This window comes from Stenella coeruleoalba (assembly GCF_951394435.1).
Source record: "Stenella coeruleoalba genome assembly, chromosome: 12".
NCBI lineage: Eukaryota > Metazoa > Chordata > Mammalia > Artiodactyla > Delphinidae > Stenella > Stenella coeruleoalba.
The window spans coordinates 61211988-61238761 of NC_137158.1; the positions used below are offsets into that span (position 1 = coordinate 61211988).

The 26774-nt window shown below is 38.0% G+C and overlaps 1 protein-coding gene across 7 annotated transcripts in view; it reads left to right on the top strand.

Moving 5' to 3' along the window:
• The window catches only part of EYA4 (EYA transcriptional coactivator and phosphatase 4), a 318714-nt gene extending 309187 nt beyond the window's left edge, over positions 1 to 9527 (top strand). For 3 of the 7 annotated variants that reach the window (XM_079939671.1, XM_079939673.1, XM_079939676.1), the window contains 3 exons: positions 3276 to 3397; positions 5300 to 5400; positions 8886 to 9527. In XM_079939671.1, coding sequence (XP_079795797.1) covers positions 3276 to 3397; positions 5300 to 5400; positions 8886 to 8966 — 304 coding nt within the window. In that variant the 3' untranslated portion in view covers positions 8967 to 9527. Of the gene's footprint in view, positions 1 to 3275; positions 3398 to 5299; positions 5401 to 5438; positions 5540 to 8885 lie in introns of all 7 variants that reach the window. The other 4 variants (XM_079939670.1, XM_079939672.1, XM_079939675.1 and 1 more) reach the window with 2 other exon arrangements.
• The last annotated feature ends 17247 nt before the right edge of the window (positions 9528 to 26774 follow it).

A 26774-nucleotide genomic window follows, 5' to 3' on the forward strand; every position in this document is an offset into this window, starting at 1 on the left:
TTGGATGAATAAATAAAATCATGCTTAGCAAATGTGTGGGTAACACAAAATTCAGAGAAGAGCTAATATTTGGACTGATTGAATCAAGATACAGAGAAACCTTAGCAGGGTAAAAGGAGAGTCTAATCAGAACATGGAAGTAAACGAGTGTGTCCCAAATCCCTCAGGTGGCTTTTAACCACGTGGCATGACAAGCCACTGCATTTATAGCAGAGTCTCTAAATGGAGAGGGGAGGGGGCCGTAGATTCCTGGGTCAGACTGGGGAAGCAGAACAGAGTACTTTGCTCAGTTCTGGGCACCTCATTCCAGCAGGGGCTGTGACATATTTGTAGCATCTTGTGTCCAGCAAAGTGGCCAGAAGAGTTTAGGCTGTGGAAACTACAGAAAAGGAACAGTCAGAGGGAGGAACCGAGGAGTCTAATCTGAAGAAGAGCCGTGTATGGAACAAGGTTACCAATTTCAACTACTTGAGATGCTGGGCTGGAAATAAATTACATTCCTCTCTGCATCTATGAAGGAGAGAGTTGGTCCCGACGAGTAGGAAGCCGGGGAAGGGAGGTTCTGGCTCCATGTGGGAAGAATTGTCTGACAATTAAAGCTGTTTTAAAATGGGACTTGCTGCCTTGTGAGCTCTGTGCAGTCACAGAGACATGGAGACCAAAGGGCAAGGAAGCTGGGATGTGAGGACAACAGCCCCTAAGATCGTGTGTAAAATGTAGAAGGTGCTTTCATTATTTTTAAAGAGGTCTCCTAGATAGTTAAACACCAAAGGGTATTACATTACATTGTATGTGTTACATTATTACATTATCTATGTGTAGCCATTGTATATTATATATAGATTATTATTAAACACACGGGTATGTGATATAAATAACTAACTAAATAAATAAATGTATGACAAGGAAATGAAGGGGAATAAATCATTATACATTGAAGTTTTAAGTACCATGAAAGTTGCCAAGTTATCCACATCTGTTACCTTATTGGTAAATTTCACAAACTCTGTCAGAAAAGCAGATGTTTACACCAAACACTGCTGAATTATATATCAGAGCCTGTAGCAAAGTGTGTACCCTGTGACTGTAATTCCTCTTCTAGGAATGTAGTCAAAGGACATAATCATATGCATAGGAAAAGTTTATATGTAAGATAGCATTGTTTATGATACTGAGAAATCAAAACCATCTAAGTGACTAAGCTTAACTTTAAAAAATGGTGGTGCAGCCACAAGATAGAGTAGTTTGCATACATTATGTTTTGTTGGAGGGGGAGAATGATGGACAATATGACATATATAAGTAGGCTCATGATAAAAACAAATGAAAAGAGTAAGATGTAAGATTACACATACAGTATGATCCTAATGGGAAAACAACCTACATGCAAACTGAAAATCTGAAAATAAATGCACAAAATGGGGACAGCAGTTATCATCTCTGGATGGTTAAATAATTGGTGCTTTTCATTTTCTTCTTTATATTCATCTGCATTTTACAAGTCTGTATATGCAATTTATAAATGTATGCAATGTTTGTAATTGAAAATTACAATGCATTATAAATTGCATATAAATATATGCAATGTTTGTAATTTATTTATTAGATTTCAGAACCAAATTTAAAAAGCCCGTGCTATCTTTTATTCCACCGTGTTTTCATTCTGTAACACTCATCTATATATGACATTGAATAACATCTTATTTTGATGAAATATGATGTAGAACCTTGTGTCACAATACAGTAATGTGTTTGTGTATTATTCTTAGTAGTCTGCCATTATTTGGGGAAGTTTTGTCTGATCAAAGGCAAGTCACTTTCTAGCTTTTTATTTTTTTATTAGTAAAATTTAATATTGTATTCATGATACTTATTAAACTTCTACCTCTAGAAGTCTTTGTTTCTTTGTCCCATATAAATTGATAACCTCATCATTTGGTCTATGGAGATAATTTAGAAATGAAAATGTTTTAAAAGGCTATCATTATAAAGGTTTTATAATTGTTTTTAAATAAATTGTAGTCTTCTTTACACATGATATGTCTAAAGAATATAAACCATAATATGAAGAGTACTGGGGGCTAAACATACACATACCTATAAGAATTTAGCACTCAACTTGTCCTTCTAAGTTGCCCTTGAGACCAGTTTTCTGAAAATCAGTCTGCAGAATTCTAGAGAATATTGTATCAGCCCTTACAAATATGTATTAAAGGCTCACGATACAAAATATCTAGTAGAGAAAGGTGCATAGCTATATGCCTTCTGATTCCCAGTTTCAGGTGTGTGGTTTGAGTCCCTCCAGGCGGGACAGCTCAATTTCCCTGTAATCCAGAAGGAAGGGCCACAGTCCATTCTTTTCCCTGGCTCAGGCTAACAGTCTCCCCTCTCTTGGTGTTTCCTTTATCTCACCTTCCCAGCTGCACCCTCACCCCCCATCCTGTCTACTGTGAAAGAAACAGATGTAAGTTGCAGAGTGGAAGATTCTCACTCTCAAAGGGTAGTAGATGGATTAAAACAAGGCCCATTAAATGCAGTTTGCCCTTGGTTGTTAGAAGGAGATTCAGGAACTCAATCCCTTCCGTTCTAAATAAGAATCCTCTCTTTTTACTTCTTCAGGATGCACCATTTGTCGGTACCTTGATTGGGACTTTCTGGGCTGTTTCTTGCACAAAATCTAAAAACTCCTCTTACACATCCCATCCCCTCCTCCCTTCCTGTGTCCTCTACTTTCCCAGGCTCTAAAAACTCTGGGACATGGAGTCCTATCACCCTAAAAACTACCTTACCTGCCTCAAATAACAAAGCCCCTTGTGACTCTTTGTATATATGCAAATTTTATGAAAACTGCCGATGTGCATACTTGTAAAACTCAGAGGTAAGCCATGCCCCCTTTAATAATCTTTCCATGATTGCCGCTGGCCGAGGTAGGTATCCTGTGAGGTTCCACAGGGACCTGAGGAGATCTTGGTTATAGAACACATTTCTTATCCACAGGGGTCTATTTACTTGTCTCCCTCCCTGTCTACCTTGTGATCTGGGTAGGAGGGAAAACTTATTTTCCTTCACTTCCTTCATTTTGGGATGTATTTCTGGCATCTGGCATTGCGCCTACCAGGTGATAGGTACCATAAACAACTGTTGAATATTGAAAGGGTAGGTTATCAGGGACTGTTCATTATGGAATTGAAAGACTGCAGGATAATTTAAAATTTGTACTGTTAGACGTTATCTAGTATTAGAAAACAAAAATGCCTGTTTCCTCCTCATCTTAGGAGTAACTGCGTAAATGTCTTGGTAACAACAACCCAGCTGATCCCAGCACTTGCGAAGGTTCTACTCTATAGTTTAGGAGGTGCTTTTCCCATTGAGAATATTTACAGTGCAACTAAAATAGGTAAGAAAATTATTTCTAACTCCGTGTGAAATACGTTCGTATCTGTGTTTTGGGGGATTTTCTTAATGTGTGTCTCCATATGATTCCCTCTTTCATCAATTTTGCTATAAGAATATCAAGCAAATTTGAGTAGAGCTCAAATAGCAAAGTCCCCTGCAACTCTTTGAGCATGTGCAAACTTTATGAAAACTGTTGCCTATGAAATTCTGAACTCGGTATCTGGATAGCTCTGACTCTTTATATATACATGTACATTTATATTATATTTGTATTTCAGTATGGCACATGTTATCTAAATAATATACAGTACCTTTAGCCATAGTATTTAATATTTTACCTAACCTGGTATATGGTATTACATCCTTGCATATGCAATAATCTAGATCTAAGATAAAAGTACTGTTTTGGCATTATAAGGGAGTGTCAGATGGATTGAACGAGTAACCTTAATTCCAGGGGAAAAAAAGTTTCGTGAATCAGAAAACATAATTGGAGCATTCATAACATATGAATGGCTGGAAATCCACATTTCCAGAAACGTTCAGTAGCAATCAAAGAACTACAGCCTTGTTTATTTAGATCATAGCTATCTATGGAGCCATCTTTGACTTTAAGTACCTCTCACAGGCTCTAAGACTTCTAAGAAACTTTCAAAAACAAAAGCTCATCAACTTCTGCCATCTTGAAAGAGTTAAAAGAAAACAACTCATGTATTCTGTTGTCTGTCAAGGAAATGCCTGGGGAAATAGATGGGTTGTACAATGTGCCCTGAAGGTCAACAAACAGGCTCTGGCGTCTTGACAAGAGTTCTGAATCCTAAAATCCCCTACCAGAAATAACCTGCCCTGGGCCTTGCAGAGTTCTGATATTGGCACAGGCAAAAAGAGCCCCCAGCTACAGCTGTTTGGGGAGTATAGTTAAAGAGAGGCAAGCTTTCGTAAAGTAAATTCCTCATTGTCCTAAGCACTGCCATTCAGAGCCCTGGTACCAATCCCATTCATTTTTTATATAAGTGTATTTATGCTAGCAGGATTAATACATCGAACCCGATTTTGCTTTTTGACAAATCAAGTAGTTTTACACAAGCATAAACGTTTCCTCTAGTAAGGACAACATTCTTTCTTACTGGCCAAATTGTTCCTTATCTTTAATCTGAAAAAAAAATCATTTTTATTTTTCCCTTTAAGCTAGTATTTTTTGGAGTTCTGAACTATCAGAGTAAGAAAAAGTGAAAAAGAAGCCTTGACTGAATGAACATGCTGGGGATGAAATTCAGAGAATAATGCCAATGTTGTAAAAACAAAGAACATGTAAAAATTCTGTGGTGTTATTCCCATAGTGCGATCAGAGGATACTAGTGTCACCAGTGCTGTGGTCCAAGCAAACAGCACCCTTAGTACAATTAATCTGAGCAGACTAGCTCCCAGCCACTTGAAGAAAGGAAGTGTTTATCAAGATAAATCCATATCTTAGTATTTCCTCTTTCGTTCTAGGTGAACCTTCAGTTTTTCACAGTAATAATTTTAGCTGACTTGTCTATACTAATTAAAACAAACTAGATAAAATGTAGAATTACACAAATAAATGTAAAAACTGATAGTTGCTTGTAAAGTTGTTCCTATAGCCTTTTAATGGACCGAAAGATATAAAAGAGATATAAGTTTTTTTTCCAATTAGATGCTTAGCCCTACTGACTTTTTTTGGAGTGTGAAATACATTCATTTAATAATCTGTCTTAAGTAAAGACTTAGAGTATTCAACCATATTTGTTGATTTCATAAACCCAGAGTTTGCAAGCAAGTTTAAGTGATTGATGTTCAAGAGAAAGTAACTTAACACTTTATGAATCTTTAGGTTAATGAATGCAATGGCTGGAAGAATAAGCAGTGCATTGTTTTTCAGGCAAGGAAAGCTGTTTTGAGCGTATAGTGTCCAGATTTGGCACTAACATAACTTATGTTGTGATTGGAGATGGCCGAGATGAGGAGCATGCCGCTAACCAGGTAACTTCACTCTGAACTTTATCTTGTTTATCTTCCAGGAAAAGAAAGTTGCTTTGAACGAATAATGCAAAGGTTTGGCAGAAAAGTAGTATATGTTGTAATTGGGGATGGTGTAGAAGAAGAACAGGCAGCAAAAAAGGTAACCTGTTTCAAACAATGTTGGTGTGATACTTCTAATGCAAGCTTTTCTGTTTGCATTCCTGTAGTTTGGCCCAATGGCAGCTTGACAAATGATTTAAATTTATAGATGCAAAGCAGTAAGAGCATGAGAAGGTCAGTACTTACATTCAAATAAACCATTTGGAGTCTAGCATTTTTTTTGCCTGAAACTTCATAGGAAATATAGGAACATTTAGTTACATTTATTTGTGTGTGTGCTTATGTGTGTGTGTGTGTGTGTGTGTGTGTGTGTGTGTGTGTGTGTAATACACACAGATATAAGAAAGATGGGGGGAAAAAAACGTTTTTGAGCACATGAAGTTCAACAAGATTAAAGACGCTTAACGAGCTCCATAGAAAGCCATGTGAGTGGCTCAGTTCTTACCCTTTTCCCATCCATCCTCTATGCCATATGGTCCTTGCGAGTGCCTAGTAGTAATTGTGCCCCATGATGATAAATCTGAGGGTAGCTTTAATAGATGAAGAAGAAAACTTACTAGAGAAGTTAATAAATGCTATTGGAGTGGGATATATTATTCAAATCCTTTTGTGCCAACTTGTTATAGAGACTTAGAGGCAATGTCCTTTACATCTTCTAGAAGAGTGTTATTTGTTTTGGTGAGTCATTGGTACTTGATTGAAGCCAAGCAGCTGGCTTTGAATATATTCAGAAGATCTCATAGGCCCTAGGTATTTAAATCAGCCTTTTCATCTGGCCCATATTTCTGAAAAAATCAAGGCAATTAAAAAACCATTAACTGGTTGGTCCAACATCAAAAGGAGAATGATATCAAGATTGGCCCCAGATACCAGACTATCGATCAACACAACTGAGATCTACCGCTTCCTTCACTGATTGATAGCAGAATATCATCTAGCCAGGATTAAAGTGATATAATTGATAAAACAAAGCAAAATGATGAATAAGTATTGTTGAATAATGACATGTCAGCATATATTGTTTTACATAGAAAGAATATTGTCTTTATTATCCTGAGGAGATTTCAAATAATCATCTGATAAAGCCTTCACTAAACACTTGCATGTGCTGGAGTGTTTATCTGATTTCTGTCCCCCCTCGCCCTCCCCCCGAAAAAAAACAACATAAACAGTTTCCTAGGAAAGTTTATAGTGATACTAGAAAGGTAAAAGATACGATTTATGTTTGTGGTCAATTCAAATCAAGCAAAATGGAGAAAAAGAAGGAGCTTCCACTTTAGAAGGTTTGGTGACGCGTTGGAAGCCATACTTGAAATATTCCATGCTTTTCCATAACATTAAGAGAGTTGTTTCAGACTCATCCTCCCACAGTGCCCCTCCGTCTTAATTAGCAGTGTCAGTGACCCAAGCTGACGACCACTTGAAATCCTTCCGGTTGCACACAGTTGAAATATCTTCTGGAGTTTGTCAGTGTCCCGAGTCCTTGTTGTTTCAATTTTTCATATTGGCACCGTAATTACACACAACAAAGAGCAGTCAGTGCAGCCACCATAGCAAGCACTTTACATGTCTTTTAGCCTATGTGAAATTCACACACATCTAGGTCAGGACTAATCAAATTCGCTTTTCCAAACCAGAAATGGTATATGCCTTTGAAAATTAAAATTTATAAAGTCAACCCCATTTATGCGTGGCGTGAAAACTAGACTTGGTATACCAGTTGTTAACACCTTCGGCTTTAAACCCAAAACTTCAGGAGAAAAAGGCATGACTCCAAGTGGATAAGAACCTTGGTTAGAATGCTATTTCCAAATGGTTGTTTATGTAGGTACAGTTTTGGTGATGGTGAAGGCTTATAATTCTATTTTGAAACACAGGTGGTTGGTTTCTCTAGTATCCGGAATGCATGCTCTTCTTTGGATGTAGCTGTAATCGCATGTGCAAAAATATAAAGTACTATTTTGCTATTACAAATAGATCTGAGCTGAATTTTTAAAAAGTTACTTCTAGGTGAATTTTGTGCTTTAATTTGACCCAAAAGCATAGTTTGTTTTGTAAATCTAAGAAGAAATTTCAAAGTTGACAACTGAACTCCCCTATAGAAATATATGCTGTGAGCCATATTTGTAATTTTAAATTTTTTGGAAGCAGTGTTTAAAAAAAATTAAAAAGAGAGACAGGTAGAATTAGTTCTAATGATATACCAATATACTCAAAATATTATTGTCTAAACACCTAATAAGTATAAAAACTATTCATGTGATATTTACATTTTTAAAACAATTCTAAGTCTCCGAAATTCAGTGTGTATTTTGAACTGGACTTGCCACATTTTGAGAGCTCAATAACCATATTGGGCTAGTGGCTACCATATTGGGCAGTAAAAAACTATATAACAATAGAGATTATTATTTTAATTATTCATTTTTATAATAAAGTGTCTTTTCCATGTTACATATAATATACATATATTTCCATTTTACATGCAAATATATAGTCTACAAGATGTGATCAGCCCAAACTTACAAATAAAGTTTTGGTTTTGTTAATTGCTATAGTGCATTATTTCCTTTTTTTCATTATTGTCCACAATGAAGTATTTTTAGACATTTTTTTTCCTAATTACAACCATTCATGAAATTTTAATACCACGCATATACCATTACTGGTATAGCTTTGGAGAGCCACAAACCATTGTAATATCTAAGAATTTTTTCCCCACAGAAACTCATTTTTGTCCCCGTAAGGGGGTGATATCTCCCCCTTGAGCATGCATGCTGGAGTGCTTTCCCTCAATCCCACACCAAGGAAATAAATCAGGTCAACTCTGCTGGCTTAAATTATTACTTACCCCAGACAAGTAAGAAACTTGATCATCCCCACATTTTCTTCTACCTTATATAGTCCAGCTTCAAATTATATTTTAATGTAGAAAGGAATTCACCCTCTTCCTCTCAAATGGACAAAAAGCCTTGGATTTAGGAAGTTTATCATTTTTTCTGAGAGATGGACCTTAAGGAGTGACGTAGTAAGTAAAATTTGTTTTCCTCCAGCCACGTAGGATTTTGACGCTCAGCTTGCTTTCCCGGATGCTGAGATTAGTAATGACACTTTCCAAAATAAATATTAAACTACTTAAGAAATCTCATTCCTTTCTTTTATTATCATTAAAATCCAGTTCAGATCTATTTCTCTATTATTTTGACAATACCACATTGATGCTACCAAACCTTCAAATATGATCGTCCCTCCCTTAAACTCCCTCCCTTGAACTTGGGTGAACTACACTTCCTTGTGCGGACCGCTGCTTCACTGAAATAATAGTTATGCTCTCTCTCCATCCCTTCCCCTTCTCTCTCCCATCCCTCCCTCTCTTAACCACACAGCACAATATGCCCTTTTGGAGGATATCAAGTCATTCAGACCTCTTGGCTCTACATCAAGCACTGGAATTAGAGTATTTGTAACTGTGTTCTCTAGCTGGAGATCCGTTTTTTTTTTGTTTTTTGTTTTTTTTTTTTATATTTCAAGTACACTGAATTTTTATGTGTGATTCAATGCCTCTGGCTTTACACATATAAATTGTCTTAAAGGATGAAATCATATTTGGAATGAGAATTCCAGAATGAAGAATTCAGATTGCTGAATGGAATTAAACTTTAGTGCTACAGAAAGGAAGCTCTATGGTCTTATATTTACAACACTTTAATGGTTTAAAAAAAAAAATCTGTGGAGGTTGCTGGTACACACCGAATGAGTCCTAACTGGAAGTAACAGCTTTAGCAAAGAGCTCTCACCCTGGCAAAGCACCAACACAGGCTCCGTCTGACAAGGTTCAACAACATTCCTCAAAATGGGAGATCTTCTCAGCCCTGAGGTTTGAATCTGACTTTAGCCTACCTAGCCCAGAAAATCTGAATTGGAATGCACTCAGACTGTGTAAGGACAGTCCTATCTAGACCTGTAATTTGTGTAAATTATTGATGAAAGTAATTTACTGTGACTTTATTAGCAGCTGACTTTGAAAGTGGATGCAATTTTTCTTTCATTTGTCGGGGAGGGTAGCGGGAGGGGAAATGGGAATCTAATCATGTCTCTTTTTTTAAGTTTGGCAAACAGAATGTTCATACTGATGTGTTGTGCCTTAAAGACAAGACAGCATTTGTGTGTTACAATGTAACTTTGGTTAAAATCTCTGTAGATAATGAAAAACAAAAACCTTTGTGATCATTCTTAAGATGACCAAATTTAAAATTCAAGCTATCAAAGCTTCATAATGCATCAGCAAGAAACTGAGTATTTGTTGCAATAAGAAAACAATAATAATAAAGGAAAGCTTGTGTTTTATTTGGGTTCTTAATAATTCCAATAATTGTATGAGGCAACTATTGGTGCATCCAACCAGAAGCAGAAGGTTTGGGAAAGATTGTGGGACCTTTACTTAGAAAGTGAAGTGTATGTTGAAACCTTGAGTACCCTTTCTACAGTTTTACTGGAGAAAACTAAGAGCCATATTCATGATGACCTATACTGTTTGGAGTCTGACTCGTTGATACGTCTAAGTTGTATAGAAGAAAATATTCTGATGAAAATCATAAGCAAATATCACCCAAACTTTCTTAAAATATGCATGAACATGGCTTAAAATTCACATTGGGTGAACAGGGCTTAAAATAAAGCTAAGTGCATTTATTCCCAATGCCATTGCAAAAATGAAGTGTCATCAGTAGTGGAAGGTGAATGCCCCAGACGGTTTCTAAGGAAAGAAGTGAATCAATGAAAATTTTACCTAGACTATCATCATAAAATAAATGAACAAGTGAGCCAGATCTTGGCAGCGTTACTGAAGTTACAACGGTGAAATAGTATCTGGTTCTCTGTCTTAACACATCCATCCAGTCTCTCTCCATTACAGACCTGCGTACCTTAGTTTCTGGCCGTACCATTACTGCACAATGGACTTCATTCATTGCAAGGAGAGCCTGTCATCGTTGTGTTTGCATGTTTTTTTTTCTTGGTGTGTAGCCCATGTTAGGAACACGATACAGGTTCTCCTGTCATTTCGTATGACATGATTTCCCTTGTGGAAATTTAAGACTTCAAGATCTAGGAGTGTTTTAATGGTGTCTACACCTGCAGTTCTGTGTTTAAAATGTCACAATGCGGAACTTGCCATCCAGCTACTAAGCAGTGCTCCTAACCAGAGGCTGGTCCACGATAATCCATCATCTGAGGCTTCAGTGGCTCCCAAAAGATTGGTGCTTTGTACACTGATCACAACATTTGCTATGGAAATGTGATTTTATTTTCCAAGCTATAAACCTGTATTTCTTTACTGTACGCTAAGGCCATGTTTACATTGGGCAGAAAGAGATTGAGACCCTATTTTGCAGATTTTAAGATTGTGGTTTCATCACACGTAGACCTTAATCTTAATCTTTAAATTTTGTAGCTTTTGGCTACCTCTGCACCAAGTACTCTTGCAGATAGATTAAGGTTGGAATACTTAATAATAATAATAATAAATCTTACATTTCTATTGGCCTTTAGCTTGAAAACAGTAGTTTTAAAAAATTAAAGAGCTGCATTGATTATCAGTACATAATTCTATTTTGTGCACTAAAACCTTAAATATTTATTACTGTGAACAAAACAAAATTATCTTTACTGTAGAGCCAGGTTCTTTAAATGATAGAATTTTGGCATTACATCGAAATTTTTCACTCTTTTTCATATCAAACAGGCAAGGCTTCTTATGCTGCTAAACCTGCAGGTACAGAAAGGAACACCCCTTTACAGGGCAAAGAGGAGAGTCGCTGATTACATCAGCAGTGCTATTTCCCACAGACCTCTTCTCCGATGATGATGTGTTCAGAAGAGGCTGCCAGCCTAAAACCTAAATGCTAGGTTGTTGGAGAACAGCTCGTCTGGTACCACCGTGGTGCAGGCCAGTGAGCCCACATCACAGTTTGTCCTGTGACTTTGAGCATGCTCAGGCTAGAACGCTTCTCTTCCCCCCCTTAGGAACCCAAGATCCTATTCCTTTCTGATCTTAAAAACAAAAGATAAACCAACAAACAAAAAAGCCCCTTTGGAAGTTGCCATGTTCTGTTGACATATAGGATATTGTGCCTTATTATAAACCAATTTGAAAATGTTTTGTCACGGACATGGGTGTTTGGTTCCTATATGCACAAACTTGTGATATCGCCGGGACAGGTCACCACCTCGTGTTGCACCTGAAGAATAGCAAAACAGGTGGCCCAGCTACAATAGTGTCACAGACAAGATGAAGTCATTACACCCTGCAAAGATTTGTAAATCAAATTCAGAGGCAAAAAAATATTTTAGGATCATGGAATTTGTGCACAAAAAGTAGATAATAACACTCTAAAAATGTTTTTTCCCTTAGTCTCTGGTGAGCTAAGATTCAAAATAGTGTCAACAGCATGCTCAGTATGAAGGTTTTTGGGGGTTTTTTTTTAATGCACATTTGTTTATGACAAGCCTGCATTCTCAGTGAATATGGCATTTAGTATCTCTTTTAAAAACAAACAAGCATCTTGAGCCAAAGTTGCATTTTTGACTCCCAACTATGGTAGCATTATGGAAATCTAACAAAGTCAAGGGTTTCTGTTACGTATTAGTAAAGTATAGATTATTGGGGCCTACATAATTTAAAGAAATGTAAATTAATATTAAAAGCTTGTAAAAATATGTATATCTTTACTATTTCTCAATAAATACCTTTGGAAATGATTTCGTTTTCTTCACCCTCCATGTCGTAGAGTTTCTGTTGTGTGTACTAAGCTTGATTCTAAATAACGTGAAATTTGTATTTAGGCTTCTTGCTGTCTTCTTACCTTCCCTTGTTTGTGCCTAAATTGCATAGTTTGCAGTTAAGGCAAGCTGAGCTGCCACACAGTAAAATGTCACTAATTAAGACTAAAAGTGGGCTGATGTACTGAAAAAGATGTGAGTACCTAGTTTTTTACATACAGGTAGTTATGTTAAAGTATAATGCATAATGTAGTCACTAGAGACAGTGACTACATTAGTGATAGATGTATCGTTAGTGATAAGATAATACCATTTAGAATATTTAAAGCAAGTTCCCTTTAGATGAATATGGGACATGGTTTATAAGTAGCTTCCAAGAGTGATAAAGGAATGTTTTTCTGAAACAGATCTAACAGCTCCTTTATTATCTTGTGTATAGTATTGATTTACTTGCAAGTCTGTTGTTCAAATACAAACCAAAGGGAAATTTCAGACCAAGCTCTTTCACAACTTTTTAAAACATCACCCTCCAAGTTGATGAGTAGGTCCTTATCTCTAAAACTGCACATGCTCATCCAACACTTCTGTCATTTCCCTGCTTTACTGTTAAATAATATTTAGTCCTTATACTTATCCAACATGACACATATTTTATTTATCTTTTGTATTAGATGACTCACTTACTAGAATGTATGTTCTGTGAAGGCAGGGATTTGTTTTGTTTTGTTTTCTTAACTTCTATATAACCAGTATCTAAGAAAGTGTCTGGCATATAATAGGTACTCAAAAAACATTTGTTGAGTGAATGCATAAACCATAGGAAAACATCTATATGATCATGGTTTGGAATTAAAGAAATTTAAAATGGTAGAGTTAGATTTTTTTTAAAAAGAAGAAAAAGAAAACATACAGGTAAGTTTAGAGGGGACCAATGTAAATTTTTACAACTTAGCTGGAGTGTTTACTGACCTAATAATTCATGAAAATAAAGAGCAATAAGCCATAAGCTTAGGTGTATTTGGAAAAAAGTTATACATGAGCTGGAAAGTTATACATGAGGAAAAAAAATAAGTTCATAATGAATCAATGATTTCTTCCTCTTCCTTTTACTCTTTTCTTTAAAAAAATAATATGCAACACCAGTAGATTTAGTTGATTTAAATTACTTAAAGCCACAAAATATTATGTAAAAATCAGATCTATGCAGACTCTGTGGTTCATGATTCTGAATCCCAGAAACAAAAAAATGAAAGAAAGAGAAGTGTGTGATTTTCCTTAGGTAGCAAAAGGTAACCATTGTTTAATATCTGTGCATGGTTTGCATTTATTTATTAAAAAATCAGTTATTGGATGTAGTGATACATATATTCTCATTCACTGGTCACTTCTCAAAGCCCTCTCAGGTCTAACCAGGCCAAAGTCAATTCTGGGGATGTACTCTGGCCAAGAAAGATGTTTGCACACAGCAAAAATAATTCCAAGCTCTGACTTTAAATGCCTGACTCGCCTCCAGAGGATCTTCCAGGATTGTTAGCACAGAGTTTGAAAAATGTGGAGACATAATGTGCTAAGAAATCTCTGACAAAGCAGATATATACGAGCCAGATGCTCATTTTCCCTCCCCATGAAATACTTTTTGATTGGGGCTTGTGCGGACACTGTCTCTACAGCTAAAGGGCACTGTCTCTACAGCTAAAGGGCACTGTATTGTCCTTCGTAGTCATGAAGTCTTGGAGTTTTGTGCCTGGGAGCTGCGATGATGATGTCAATCTAGTTCTCTGGGGAGCCTTCCGGGAAATACAAAGATTTGAATGAGAACATGTATCGGAGGCGGTGGAAGAGCCATCGAGTCAGTCTCCTACCACAGCTGGTAGGGCTGACCGTGAACTCAGCACACTCCTGACCCTCGGTTCGGTGGCGGAAGGTGTGAAGACAGTGTGTGAAAGGCGCCACGATGGGTAAGCACATGGTACGTGGCCAGTAACTTGCATATGCACCTGACCAGCCCACGAAGGGAGAATTCCTGGACAAGATGATTTCCAAGCTGGAACTCCACTGGCAAAATGGAGAAGGCCAGGGAAAAGGGGATGGGAAACACCCAGATAAAGTGGAAAATATATATATGAGACTCTAGGTAAGAGAGAGAAAAGTAGAATGATGTGGTCGAGGAGCTGCAAATAATTCCTGTTTCTGAGGCACAGAGTAAAGATAGGAAATAGTAAGAAATGAGGCTGGAAATAAACAAGGGCCAGATCATGAAGTTTTCCAATACACCGTGAATCAATTTTGGTTTTATCCTGGGATAAGTAGTATTCAATGAACCGTTTATAAACAAAGGATTTATGTGTCTGGATTTATGCTTGATAACAGTTTCTCTGGCAACTCATTAGAGGTAAGGGATCTAAGAGGATCCCAGAGAGTTATTGATCTATTCCTGAATTAGGGGATGGCCGTGAATATGGACGTACACAGACTCAAAAAGATTAAGATGCTAAGAAGAATGAGGACTTAGCAATCATTACTGCTTCTCAGGTAAATCCAGCCTGCCTTCTAGGTTTCTGGTTTGGGAAATTTGGAAGACGCAGTGCAGTTCACAGAGATCAGAAACGCAAAAGAAGGAAAAAAGCTTCTGGTTGTTTTTATTGCTGGTGGTGGTGCTTGTCATTGAAGGAAGATACTGAGTCCAGTGTTTGAAAGTGTTCATTTGGAAGAATTGTTCTGTGTAAAGCTGAATTTGCAGCAACTTCCCAGCTGTTTCTTAAACACCCTACTGCATCATAACTGAGTTACTCTGAAAGCAGTCCAAAAATCTAAATAATTTCATCTGATCATATCAGTTAGTCATTTAAGAAACATGTAGCATTGTGCAAACTTGAGACAGCATAAGTGAAAGTTGGGAAAGATGGCGGTAATGTAGAATGTGTAAGGCACAATGCACACCAGGGAAAATTATTGGGGGCGACCAATTGATTTAACATGCTGCTCCCCATATCCTGCCTTACCCCAGTTTCCAGTAGAGATAAACCCTGGTTTACAACCCTGGAGAAATTCAAATGCCTCAGTGAAATTTTCGTCAGTAAATGACAGATGATTTAATCACTTATTCTTAGATGGATTCATGTATTCCCCCAAAATATGGCTTTCATTAGGATCTATGTTTTGGTTGAATAAGCTATTTCATGAGAGTGGGCAGTAATAACATGTATGTGAACAGAAATTAAAATTAATGCCAAACACACACCTGCAAAGCTATGCTATTTGGCTCATGAAATTACTTCTACATCAGTTATGGGAACAGCAGGGGGTGGAGGTAGGGGAGACACTAGAAAGGGCTCTGAAAAAAAAAGTGGTCTGACACATCATTTTTTAAATTTGCATTTAGAGTTTTACAAATGACAAGTGCATTTTCCAAGTTTTGAGGACCCACCCCTCTTCTCAATAAAATCTACTACCACATACTATTACCCCTTTTGGCAATATGCATTGTTACAAGGCTTGGCTCAAGAATTGGTTTCTAAGAATAGACAAGGGAACATTTTCTTTCTGTCTGTGCAGAGTGTGAATATTCATTCATGCTCCTTCTCTCTGTGTGAAGCCTTTATTGTTGTTGTAGTTTTACTCGTCTGACCTCAGCAGTGTCAGCTGGGTGGAGACAGTGGGTACCACTGAAGTGAGGTGAGCAATGGGAATGTCTTGCAGTCTTGCTTTGATTTAATTGGTAGCTTTGGAGTCAGCTCTAAAGGGAGAGAACGTGCCAGAGGAGGAAGAGGAAGGAAAGTAACATTGGCAGACATATAATGAGCCAGGAGCTTACCCTATGTGACCTCATTTAATGATCACATCCCTGGGAGCTGGTATTATTAGTCCTATTGTATAGTTTAAGTGACTTCCGGAGGTCACATGACTGGTGGGTGGCACAAATAGAACTGGAAGGTAGGTCTATCAGGTGGACCATCTGGGCTGCAGAGTTATGCTCCTTTCACCGTATCTGGTTGTCCAACTATTGTAATTGAGTTGCTCAGAACTTGTAGAATTATGACCTGAGGAAAAGTGCAATCAGGAGCAGGTGAGGCGAAGGATGGATTGGGAGTTTGCAGTTAGCAGATGCAAACTATTATATATAGGATGGATAACAACAAGGTCCTACTTATAGCACAGGGAACTGTATTCAATATCCTGTGATAAACCATAAGGGAAAAGAATATGAAAAAGAATATATATGTGTGTGTATATATATATATATATATATATATATATATATATATATACACACACACATATATGTATACTGAATCACTTTGCTATACAGCAGAAATTAACATAACATTGTAAATGAACTATACGTCAATAAAATAAATGTTTTTAAAAAAGCATGTGAGATTGCAAGCAATGGAGTTAACTGTAACTCTTACCTCCCCACATGGGTATAAATGCCATCCAAGTAACATCCTATGTTGCCTATGTGACAAATGGCTCTTGTGCTAAAAAAATGTTACTTTTGTAGATAAATGGTAAAAGGACCCTCAGCTGATGATTTGACTTAGTGATCACAGTTATATCCAGTTCTATATGGAAACCCAAGAGATAACTATCCAATGAAAGCTGCTGAGTTGATTGACATTTAGTTAAAAACACATTTTCCAATGTCCCCTTTTCAAAATGCCTTTCTTGAATTAACACATACATCAACAGCTTTTAGCACAACTGACTTACAGGCTCCCTGACCTTACGGAGGGCTCTGAACAGGTGTCTGACCAGAGTGGGGAATTAGGAAGTTTCAAGAGCCACCTGGTATGAGGGGAAACAAACCAAGGTGGAGCACTGAAGAATCAGCATGATTTCAGCAGTGTCTAGAAGGAAGATGTTCAGAAGAAAGTCCCTAAAGGGTAAATGGAGAAAATGTTTTTAGAAACAGATTGGCCAACTTCATATCTTTTTAAAAATTCTATAGTGGACATGGGTTTCTTTTTAAGTTGTAAAATATACATGAAATTGACCATCTTTACAATTTTTAAGTGTACAGTCAGTGGTTTGAAGTACATTCACATTGTTATGTTACCATCACCAACCATCCATCCACAGAACACTATGTCTTGCAAAACTGAAACTCTGCACCCATTGAAAAATAAAACCCTTTCCGCTCTCTCAAGCCCCTGGAATTTGACTACTCTACGTACCTCATATAAACATAGTCGTACAGTATTTATCCTTTGGTGACTGGCTTATTTCACTTAGCGTAATGTCCTCAAGGTTCATCCTTGTCCCAGTGTGTGTCAGAATTCCTTTCTTTTGAAGGCTGAATGATATGTCATTGTATACATATACCACATTTTGTTTATCCACTCAGCCAGTGAACATTAGAGTTGCTTCCAGCTTTGAGCTATTGCAAGTAATGGTGCTATCAGCATGGGTGTACAAATACCTCTCGGAGTCCCTGCTTTATGTGTTGGGTATATACCCAGAAGTGAAATTGCTGGATCATATGCTAATTCCAGTTTTAAATTTTTGAGGAACCACCACACTTTTCCATAGTAACTACACCATTTTACGTTCTCATTACTAATGCACATGGGTTCCAATTTCTCCACATCATCGTTAACTCTTATGTTTTTTGATTGTAGCCATTCTAACGTGTGTGAGGTGATATTTCACTGCGGTTTTGATTTGCATTTCCTGAATGATTCATGATGTTGAACATCTTTTTATGTGCTTATTGTCCGTTTATATACCTTGTTTGGAGAAATGTCTGTTCAGTCCTTTGCTTATTTTTAAATTGGGTTGTTTTTCATTGTTGTTGAATTGTAGGAATTCTTTATATAGTCTGGATATTAACTTCTTATCAGATATATGAGTTGCAAATATTTTCTGCTGTTCCATGGGTTGCCTTTTCTATAGTAAACATGAGCTTTCTTGTGTACTCAGTATCTCCCTTTTTAGGGAACGACCATACCTCTGGGCTCAGCCTTAGCCAATCAGCATAGTCCATCCTATTTGCCACAATAATTTATTTGCCCAAAGATAGGTATAGGACCAAAACTTGGCTTATGGAAGCCCACCCCAAGACTTTTCTCCAAATCTGCTGTGGGAGATGCACTGTCCTTCTGGGATAATAAGCTCTGGTGGCTTCTTCAGCCTAAAACACCAGGACTGTTCTTCTCACCATGCTGAGAGAGAACCTGAATATGAAGCCAGCACATGAGCTGAGAGATGGAGCCTGGTGATATTACTGGAGAATTTAGTTTCAGCATGTCAGGAGCCAGAACTTCTACTCAACAACCATGCCTGGATTTTTTTAGTTTCGTAAGCCAAGAGCGCTTCTTTCCTTTTCTTCCCTTTCCTTTCCTTTCATTTCCTTTTGTTCCTTAAACTTGTCGTCAAGAAAGTGTGCACTGATAAACAATTGGAAATGGTGATTCCTGGAGCAAACAGCCCAAAGGATGCCCTCCAATCAACGTCTGAGAGAATAAAGGAGGTTAGAATTGGTCAAAGTATGTTAAGTGGTTTGGGACTCCTGATTCTCTGGGTCTGCTCTTTCCGGTTACACTGCGGCCAAGAGACATGGGATCGGCAGGAAAATAAAAGGGAGGGAACTGTTTATCTAAAAGAAAGGGACCTAGGACTCCCCTCATGGAGTGATTAAGAATCCGCTTGCCAGTGCAGGGGACAGAGGTTCGAGCCCTGGTCTGGGAAGATCCCACATGCTGCGGAGCAACTAAGCCTGTGCGCCACAACTACTGAGCCTGAGCTCTAGAGCCCGCGGGCCACAACCACTGAGCCCACGTGCTGCAACTACGGAAGCCTGCGCGCCTAGAGCCTGTGCTCCATAACAAGAGAAGCCACCGCAATGAGAAGCCCATGCACCGCAACAAAAAGTAGCCCCTACTCGCTGCAACTAGAGAAAGCCTGCGCACAGCAACGAAGACCCAACACAGCCAAAAATAAATTTAAAAAAAAAAGATCTAAAATATCTTAGAATAGTTTTAAATTGTTACTTTCAAATATTCCCCCCTCTACATTACAGTGCCCTTGATCAATCCTGGCACCTCACTTTATGTCACCCTATAAATTGGCCATACGTCCTGAGAACACAGATATGTAGGCCTGGAATCTCAGAGCTCCATCTGCTTCCCTCATCCTCCCTGCCCTAAATCCAGTGACCACATCACCTAATCATCTGTGAAAAGCACTTTAGAACAAACTTAGTCAACTGGCTGCCAAATCCTGTGACCACTCTTTACTTTTTCTTTCTTTGGAAAAATGTTTAGCCTATCACCCTGACTCATGACCGTCCCTCTGATAGGCACACAATGTGTTCAGCAAAAAGGGCACTGCTAAGTCACAGCAAGTCCCCAACATTCTGTATGATGAGAACTAACATGATAGTTAGAACTTGTACTGGTTTTCTCTTTTCCCCTATTTTCATGTAACCCAAAACACTCATAAGGCGCACACCCTCAGAGCTTATTTACTTTGTTTTTAGATCAACCAGAACCTTTTTTTTTAACAGCTGAATGCTAAACCCTAAAAGTAAGAGTTTCTATTACAACAACTGACAGAAACTTAATGCTGGAGAACACATCATAGTAATGAAACAACTCATGACCTTGACAGTTGTGAGGCTGTTGTCTGTTGGTCTTTTTACAGGGCAGTAATTTAACCTTGTAGGTACTTATTTCTTTAACATTATGTATAGGAATAAGTCACCTTCCTAGCCTGAAATTCCCTTCTTTAATAACCAAATTGTACATAATTAATTAGTGCCTTTTTTATGTTTTGTTTAAAACAATGGTCTAGCAAGAGTTTCCTTCTAAACACTTAGCTTGAATCATATTTATTAACTACAAAACATGAGCTATTTGCCAAAATCTGACCATAAAGTATGCTATCTTGAGTTTCTCTCTCTGTTCTAAAGAGAATAAGAAGAGAAATATCTTTAAAATAAACAATCCCATCCTGAGAAAAATTTCCAGTTGCTTTCTCTCCTTGAGATATTTGTTTTTAATTAAACCCAACCAATGTGAAATAAAACAAAAATAAAATGATCTGGAGTAGTGGAGGCAAGTCGAATTAAAGTACCTTTTCCATTCAAAACAATGTCTAAATAAATGTTTAAATTCATCAGACTTTCACTGCCTAATAATGTGACATGTTTACAATGTTGAAGGAAATCAGGTGTTTTCATGCTAAATGAAAATAAAATTTATGTACTGTTATTACCATATTCTTTGCCTGGTATTTCTCACTCTATTCATCATTAAAAGCTGCTCAATAAATACTGTGCAAACTGCCTGTAGGGATGTAATAACTTAGAATCGTCTACAAGTAACCACCCCTCAGAGGCTTAAGAAGAGTAAAGGGCTTGAGAGGGAATGTTTGCACCACAATTGCTAAATTGTGAAAAAGAGAGTTATCAGTCTCTTTTCTCTTCATATTTGATATAGTAGAAGCAAGTTTGGACACTAGTGCTCTAGCCTGAGATGAAGTCTTTATCCATCCTCATGTGAGCTGAGGCAGACAATAGGTTAAATGGTATGATTTTGGAGACTAAGTTTCCTCTACCCAGCTATATCAGAAAAGCTGATGGAGAAAGACTTACTTGTCTACCCCATGTATTAGTTAGCCATTTCTGTGTAACAAATTACCCCAAAATTTAGCTGCAAAATTTAAAGTCATGTTGGTTTCTTCTACTGTCTACAAGTAATTACCACTGCCAATTTTGCATTATTTGTATTGCTTAGGGCAATGGAATAAGGATGTCCCTAGATCTTTCCAAGTCAAGTGGGTGTTCCATTTCAAGGCAAAAAGGGAGGCCATGAGCCTATTACTTGGTTTTATATCAGGAGCCAAATGTCAGCAGCTCAGAGCGGCATTAAGGACATTTTAATATGTGTACTTTTACTGTTTTTTTTTCACTTACAAAAGATTTATCCCAAGATTCTTTAGCAGCAGATGCTCTTCAATTTCTATAAAGTGTGATTCAGTTCACGAACAACTTGTAAAAGCCGTATATGCCAAAATATTCTAGCTTACTTCCTTCTTATTAAAGTCACGCTCCCCTTTTTGCCTGTCAACAAGAGTGTCTCTAAGGTCAAGCATTGTAATATTTGCTCATGCCTGAGGAAAGAAGGAATGAATGATTTGAACAGGCCAGATTGAAACCTAGTCAAGGAAAACCAAGAGATTGCCTCTTCAGCATATCTGACTATGGGTTTACAAGATGTTTTGATGTTGAATCAAGCTTGAAATCTGCTTTAAATTATATGATTTATCATTTGTCCCCTTCTTCTCTTTGTCATTAGAATTCCTTTCTTTAGAGATATATTTTATGTGACTGAAACAGAGCATGATCCTGTGGTCCTTCCCCCTCACATCCCTCCCCGTCTTCCTCCTGCCTTTTGTCTGTAGAAAAACTTTAGTCAAAGAATAAGTTTAATCAGAGAAGTGAGAAAATAGAGAAGCAAAGGAAAGCAGTCAAACAGGACAAACTAATAATAGTTTAGTCATTAAGCAAAGTCAAGGACCTTTAGTTCCTCTTCAAGGGCTGTAGATAATATTCTGAGCCGTATCCTCTGAGCTGTTTTGTAGATACTGAAACCCCCACCAGGTGGAAGAACGTAACTACATGATGACCTGATTATAGCCATGACATAAGCTGCCACAATTCCGAGAACTGGCCTCAGAGAAATGGGAACAAACCGACCCTGGAACTGAAGACTAACTGTACTTGAAACAATCAAGATGATGATGATCAGACCACCTCATGACCGATTTCAAGATGACTGTCAGAGCCAACTGTGCTGTTTCTGCATGTAGCCCCTCCCTCCTTCTATACAAAAAAGCTCTTGCCCACTGATTGTCAGTCGGGAGGAGTCAGCCTTTGGACAGGAGTCTGCCCTTCCCTCCGGTTGCCAGCCTCTGAAATAAAGCAAACTTTCCTTTCCACCAACTTTGCCTCTTTATTGGCTTTAGAATGGCGAGCAGCCAGACCCCACTTTTGGTAACGTGATGACTACAAAGGAAGAAGCTAAGAGTAGTAGCTTGAAGTATCCAGTGACAATCATTGAGGAGATGTTTTAGTGGTTTAGTATGGCAAAGAACCCATCACAAGAACTCTGCTCTCTGAATCTGATTTTAATGAAAATATGGACTCTAAATTTAAATAGTCCAATAAAGTTGATACAAAAATGATGCTTAGAAACTGTTTTGGACTGATAGGAAAAATTTCTTTATGTGTAGAAAGACCAATTTGGGATGATGGGAAAAGCACAGGATTAAGAATCAAAAGACCTATTTCTTGATCTTACTTTTAGGGTTTTTTCCCCTTAATTGAGATATAATTGACATATAATATTATATTAGTTTCAGGTGTATAACATAATAATTTGTTATTTGTGTATATTGTGAGATGATCACCACAGTACATCTAGTTAACATCCATCACCTCACAGTTACAAACTTTTTTTTTGTGATGAGAACTTTTAAGATCTACTCTCTTAGAGACTTTCAAATATACAATATAGTATTAACTATAGCTGTATTAACCATGTTGTATATTACATCCCCAGGACTTATTTATTTTATAACTGGAAGTTTGTACCTTTTGACACCTTCACCCATTGTGCTCATCCCCACCCCACCCACCTCTGACAACCACTAATCTGTTCTCTACATCGATAAGTTTGGGGGATTTGTTTTGTTTTTAGATTTCACATATAAATGAGATCATACAGTATTTGTCTTTCTCGGTCTGGCTTCTTTTACTTAGCATAGTGCCCTCAAGGTTCATCAAAAAAATTCTTTTCTTTTCCCCTCTGTTTTTCAGGAACACTTATAAAGTAAAATAAGGGGAATAGAAATTATTGTTTCCAATATTCTTTCCTATTTGGGGATTTGAGCATTTATAGTTGATTGAAAATTGGAAATGAACATAATATCAATAAAAGGAGTATGTGACTTCTGTTTACATTTAAGAAATATTTTGGCATCTGGCAATAAAAACTTACTGACTCATTTACTCAACAAAAACTTATCAAGCACCTATTATGTGTCAAGCCCTCTATTAGGCACTGGGCCAAAATAGCAAAGGAAGGAGGCCTTGTCCCCAAGAGGTGTTTGGAGTTTGGAGAGGGATACAGTTAGAAGCACAGACAACTACAAGGCCTGGGATAAGTGCTATAATGAGAGCTGTATGGGGTGGTATTTGGAAATGAATACAATTTCCAATTTAATAGTTTTTGAAGTGGAACCACTTTTCATCCGTGTCCAACTAAAATGGCTTCCTAATCTTACATCACAATATAAAAAATGCAGGCCTTCTGTTGATCTGCTGCAGAGATGGCATATGTGCGCAGAGACATCTGTTTAGACGTCCACTTAGCAAGCATTCTGTCAGCCTGTCAGGACCAGCACCCCAGCTGAAACACATATAGCCCCAGACATCAGCTGTAAGGGAACCAAATGGTGTCTTCTCAAAAATTACCTTAGAATTCAAAGTATCTAAACAGCTTGACAGGCACAACCAATGATTTATAAAGGAAACCCACAGCACACAGATGTACGTAGCCCCTAAGTTCAGTAAGGAACATTCCGAATTTCAACTGTCTCACTCCAGTACTGAATTTAGAATCTTCTCCATTGAATGAGACAACGCATAACACCATGAATGTAAGCCAAATGAAAAGACATGTTAGGTGCTAGCCAAATAATGGCAGATCAATTAATAATTAATTCATTCCTTATTAATTAATTAATAGGTAAAATTCCACAAATCTAAAACACTTGGCAATATTGGAAATCTTTGATTGCTTGATAGTCTGCTGTTTTTATGAGAAGTTTCGAAACTGAAGAAGCTTTTTATTTTTAGATTTTCAGAGTAGTAATGCAGCAAAATGGACTATTAGGTCGTTACTGCGTCAGTCTCATATCTATTGAGAATAATTAAAGAAAAACAAAAGTTCCCCCCATGCTCCCAGGAAAGCCTGAAAGTTCTAAAGCTTTGCTAATCAGTAAAGACTAGAAATTCTTTTAAACCTGTTTAATCAATAAATTTCAGTTAAAGGGTGGTGGTAACAAGCAAACACCAGAGCTGATTTTAAACTTACCTAATCAATCAATGAGGACTTGCTGCAATGAAGCAACTCTGAAAACCAACCAATCAATGACAGCCTTACATTTTCAAAGCCAGCAATTGCGCAGCACACACACTCTAGTGAACATGCTTTAAGGCTGAAATCAGACTACCCTTGCCCCTCACCAACACAAAACCCTGCTTCCAAGACTGTGGCAACCTCGTCTTGCCTCTGTAACCAACACCACCCAAAACAAGTTCTTCCCCAAACCCTTTGTAAGATCTCTCTTTGCTCAGTATGACTAGCCGAGTTCTTCCTACTTCAGCAAGCAATAAATTCAACTTTGTATTTTCGGGATCCAGTGTGTTGACCTCTTCCTTTTTTGACGCTATATACACATTATTTGAAACTATAAAATGACTCTAACTTTACTTGACACTTTGCGTACACTTGTTTTTCTACAAGATGACCCATGATGTTAAAATACTTTATTTAGGAAACATTCTATACTAAGTATAGACCCACACCCCTATGTAAAATCTGTCTGCCTTTTATAAGTTTATCTTTACTTACAAATTCTGCCCTTAATCTGTCCAACACACAGTTTGGACTCCCAATCTTTTTTTATGCCATAATTGTCCACCTCGTTCTCCAAACTATAAGCCTTGGACTTAGTAATGACCCTTCCTTCTTTCTTCCCTCTCCAGGCTTAGCAATACTATTTCTGAAATGTTCTTTAAATCTCTGTCCTCACCTCACGCCTCTGGCCCTAGCCCTAATTAAAGATTTCAATTCATTTTTGCCAAGAGGATTACCCAAAGTTCCTCCACACCCTTCTAATACATCACCTGTGAGCCAGACCGCCGGGGTGATAAAGAACAGAACTAAGTTTGTTTCCTTGCTGTTTGAAAGTCTGTTTTAAAGACCCCAGGATCTCTGAAGGGACTAGGTAGAGACTCCTTCCTATGACAGTGTGACACCAATGCTACTGACTCACCCTCCTCTCTGCCCATTTGGATTTGGCGTTTCCCATGGAAATTGCTTGCTCTTCCTTAAACACCCTGTACTCTCATTGCTCTTGCTAATTAATTCCTCTTCCTAAAAATCCTTTTTGTCTTCTGAACACTGCTCATGCTAAAATCATCTCCCTATGTTTTGCAATTCATTCTGCTAGTAGAACATGGAATTCAGTGCGTTCATGCTCATCGTACAGTGCTTTACGCCCTTACTGGAAGCAGCTTAAGACAAAAGCAAAATCTTATTTCTCTTTGGGTTCCATTGGTGAGAAAAAAAATGGTAATACAGAGTAATATTCCAGTAAATGTTAATTTAAAAGGATTTCATTGGTATATGGACTATATACTAATACAGCAGCTGACCTTAATGTGTTCATAGGACTTGTAGAATTTCTCTACTGAAAACTCTTCATCGTGTAAATCCACTTGACCCTGACCTCCCAGCACTGCCTATATTAAGGTCTGTAAGTTTCTAGGAGCAAATGTTAGTCTCTGGTTTCGTTTTCGTCTCTGCTGGGCTCTCACTGAGCTATTCTTATGAGAGAATGCCAAGGCATTCCAGAATTAATGTTTGCATGTGTTTCCAGAGGAATGTTTCTTGGACTTTCCTGTCTTCGCTGTCATTTTAAAGGAATGACTTAGACGGCAGCAGAGACTCCTGTTTGCCTTGGCAGTTGTTAGCGATGCTTTGGCAGATAGATTCCACACCTCCTGGTTTGGGAGGTGGGAGCTTAAAGAAACATTTATTGAGCTCTTACTACATGGCAGGTTCTAGGTTAGATGATAAGGCTACAAAGACAATTAAAAACAAATATCTGTCCTTAAAAATTTGCACTCTAGTAATGAATGAGGCAGGTGTCCATGCAAATAATAAAAACACACAAAGAAGGGGTGGGGTGCAGCCCTGAAGACTGTGTTCCAGAAGCAGAGAGATGGACTGGGAGAGAGGGCTTCCTGGGGAGGTGATGTTGGAGCATATACGCATATGCATATGTGCCAGAGAAACAGGCCAGAAAAAACGGTAGATTGAATAACTCACAGGGCCTCATGTAAACATGCAGCTCACGTTCTAGAGCAGTGGCAACCCTTTCAACGGAGGCTGCTGTTGGCAGTGCCTCTGTGTCCGCTTGACTTGTATACTCCCAGCTCCCAGGATCAGTGTGGGGTGCTCTCATCCCTCCTGCTTAGCTCAGGGCATTAAATCCTCGCCCTACATTGTACAGCTTCGACCCGTGACAGGGGAGCTGACCCCAGCTTGGTGCCAGGGACCCAGCAAAATGGGGATTAATAAACCCCGCCCCAGTGTAGCCAAGGTCTCAACAGCTGCTTCTTGCAATTAGACTTGTCATCATTCTCTTAAGAAGCCCCTGTTGATTTTTAAATCCTAATTGGCAGGAGACACCTGTTTCCC